We start from the raw sequence: 2888 nt of genomic DNA, 5'->3' as shown, positions 1-2888 counted from the left end.
TCAGCAGGATGTAAAAATAACAGGTTCCTCCAAGTTATAACAAATATCCTACGGGTTCTTAGCTTAATTGTGACCTGGTATTTTTCTCTTTAGGGGAGGGGGAAATAATTCTTAAAAGAAGCTTTTATGCAAAGCAGGTTTGCTAAAATTAAATATTTAAGCAGTGGAGATCTTAACATCTTTAATACTTTGGTGAGATTTTGTTTTGTTCTCAGTATCTAAACGTGCATGTGCCTGTTTACACGGACAAGATTCTCTCTTTTCTGATCCAGCACTGTTAATATTTACACAAGATTTAGACTTGAAAATTATTCCAAACTCCTGGCTGTCATTTCACCCGTGCCCCCCCCTCCCTGGGTTGATTTTGAAGCATGCATGTTGCCTGGGTATAGTTGCCTTTTCGGAGTCTTTCCTCCTGTGAGAGCTGAAAGCTATTTCTGTGACTCTCATCTTGTTAAGAGTTTTATGTTGCGGGTTAACTGTACCTTGGTAAATACAGCTCTTTCTCCTGTGACAGTGCAATTATTTGAATGTGGATTCTAGTATTACCTAAACATACTGCAGTTTCATGCTTGTAGGTTGCTGTGTCAGATAGGTCTATAAAGTGGGGAGGGAGGGACCTGGAGGCTGCGGAGGAAATAGTTTATAGGAGATCAGAGTGGGCTGCACACTGCTTCCTCTTGTATTATCTGCACACCCATGTCACACCTAGTGCTGCAAAAAGAGTTCTTACTTTGTTTTTTATAGATGATCAGTGGTTGTCGTGCATGCAAAGATGTTGATTTTAGATTTATGTACGTTATTTAAATCTATCTACCCTTAAAAAAAAAATCTCTGGGATTTTTCTAATTTAAAACATGTAAAGACTCGGGGGTGGAGGTGGCAAAGCCTAAATTGCCCTCCCTGAGTTAGTAAGTGTATAAATCTGATATCTTTAAATTTTACTAAAGATGCTTACAGTCTCTTCCAATTCTGTGTACAGCAGGCACACGTTATGCTAGGAATAATTATTAGAAAAATGAATATGCTCTTTTTTCTCACAAGCAAAAGTAAATTTCAAAAACACTCTGATACAGTCCATCAAGCATGTTTCTGAAGAAGTAACATTTTCTTAAGACTGTAAGATGATAGCATTTGGAATAGGGAGAGCTTAGACAGCTAGTTATTGATCATAGGAATATCTGAGAGTGAGGTGCCAGCTGTTCAGCTGCTCACAATTTTGCTTGAAGGGGAACATCTCGTGCACCTACATGGGAAAAGCAAAATTTTACATACCTCACTGGAAGACTGTAATTCAGTGTCAGGTTCAGAAAGCGTAAGGCGTGAGTAGAAAAGGAAGGGTCACTGTAAACTTGCTGTTGAACAAAACCTTTGCTGAGAGGTGGATGACTGCGTGACTGTTGGAGCGGGCTGTGGAGGTGTAGGACCCTCGCTCGTGTTCTGCAGGGCTTTGGCTGCAGAGGAAATAAATAGCATCACTGGCACTAATGCTGTAGTTATTCATGCGTACTGTAGAGACTGAAGCTAATAGTTTTTTACTAGTCTATTTTGGGATAGCTTGCTATCAGCATTGTTAAAATTGAATACTTGGCGAGGGAAGGTTATCCCAGCACCTGACCTCTGTGGGATTTTCTGAATCACCAAGTGTTTATTATGTGTGTAGAAGGTAAAAGCATTAGACGTCAAAAGCACTCAGCTCGCTTTATTTTTGTGTGCTTGTATGCAAGCTGTAGTTGTAATGGTTCCTGATGGTGCATAGAAACGCAGGACCGTACGTACTAACCTGTCATTGTAGGTTTTTTTTGTTTTAGTATATTCTTCTTGGTAAGAAAGGGTTGCTTTTATATTTCTAGCATTAGGAATTGGCCCATATCTCCCCTACACAACATGTCTGTTCTAGTCATCTGATTGCCATAGCCTAAAATATGTGCTTTGCTAGGCAACGTGAGTTGAGAGGTGAAGTTTGGGCTATAAACTTCAGTTTGCACCATCAGAGACAGCTGTGCATAAATGAATAGGCTGAAAGTGGAAAGAGGGAAAAATTTGGCTTAACACAGCAAGGTAGACATTTGAAAGGTCAAGAAAGTTACCTCTGTTTATCTAGGGTTATATTTGTTTCTTTTAAAACAGGGCTGCAAAACTTTAAAAGTGCTCCTGCGATTGCTTTTTAAGGGGGCATCTTGGCTTGCTGAACTGCTTAAGTATCCACAGCCTTAAGATTTTTCCTGTGAGTCAATACAGACATTGGTATAGTAATATGTTTAGAGTTTGAGTGCTTCTGTTAATAAACAGTTACTTCAGATGAGTTCAGCAATATGTAATGCCACTCCTGTGTCTAGGCTTTCGAGAGCTTTGTATTGTGTTTCTGAGCGTTCCTTACATCCTGTTCGTATGTACTGTGTCACTGGATTTTTAAAATGACTTTAAATATACTGCAAGTGTTTCAAATGCACGTATATAGTTTCAGAAAGACCCAATATATCGTAATACATGTGATAAATCAGTACTGAAATTTAACACTGTAGCTAATTACTCTGTCTTCCACTATAGGTTGCACAGAGCATTGAGGATCACCATCAAGAAGTAATTGCTTTCTGCAGAGAAAAAGGTTTCCATGGTTTGGTTGCATATGACTCCGATTATGCATTGTGCAACATCCCTTACTATTTCAGTGCCCATGCCCTAAAACTGAGCCGTAATGGGAAAAGTCTCACAACAAGCCAATACCTAATGCATGAAGTTGCCAAGCAACTGGACCTGAATCCAAATCGCTTTCCTATTTTTGCTGCTCTTTTAGGTAAGTGAAGTAATAAAAGGACTTGATGCTGCTAGTCAGACTTGCGATTTTAGTTTCTATTAACTGTTTTAAAATACATGTGTATAATTTG

The 2888-nt window shown here is 39.1% G+C and overlaps 1 protein-coding gene across 1 annotated transcript in view; it reads left to right on the top strand.

Annotated features, from left to right (window-relative positions):
* The window catches only part of FAM120A (family with sequence similarity 120A), a 44925-nt gene that overhangs the window by 1973 nt on the left and 40064 nt on the right, over nt 1-2888 (top strand). Inside the window, exon 2 of the mRNA XM_010285335.1 lies at nt 2551-2797. Coding sequence (XP_010283637.1) covers nt 2551-2797 — 247 coding nt within the window. The remainder of the gene's footprint in view (nt 1-2550; nt 2798-2888) is intronic.

Source organism: Phaethon lepturus, unplaced genomic scaffold (genome assembly GCF_000687285.1).
Source record: "Phaethon lepturus isolate BGI_N335 unplaced genomic scaffold, ASM68728v1 scaffold6554, whole genome shotgun sequence".
Taxonomy (NCBI): Eukaryota; Metazoa; Chordata; class Aves; order Phaethontiformes; family Phaethontidae; genus Phaethon; species Phaethon lepturus.
The sequence above is the reverse complement of the archived record's forward strand: the minus strand, read 5'-3'. Positions and strand labels throughout refer to the sequence as shown.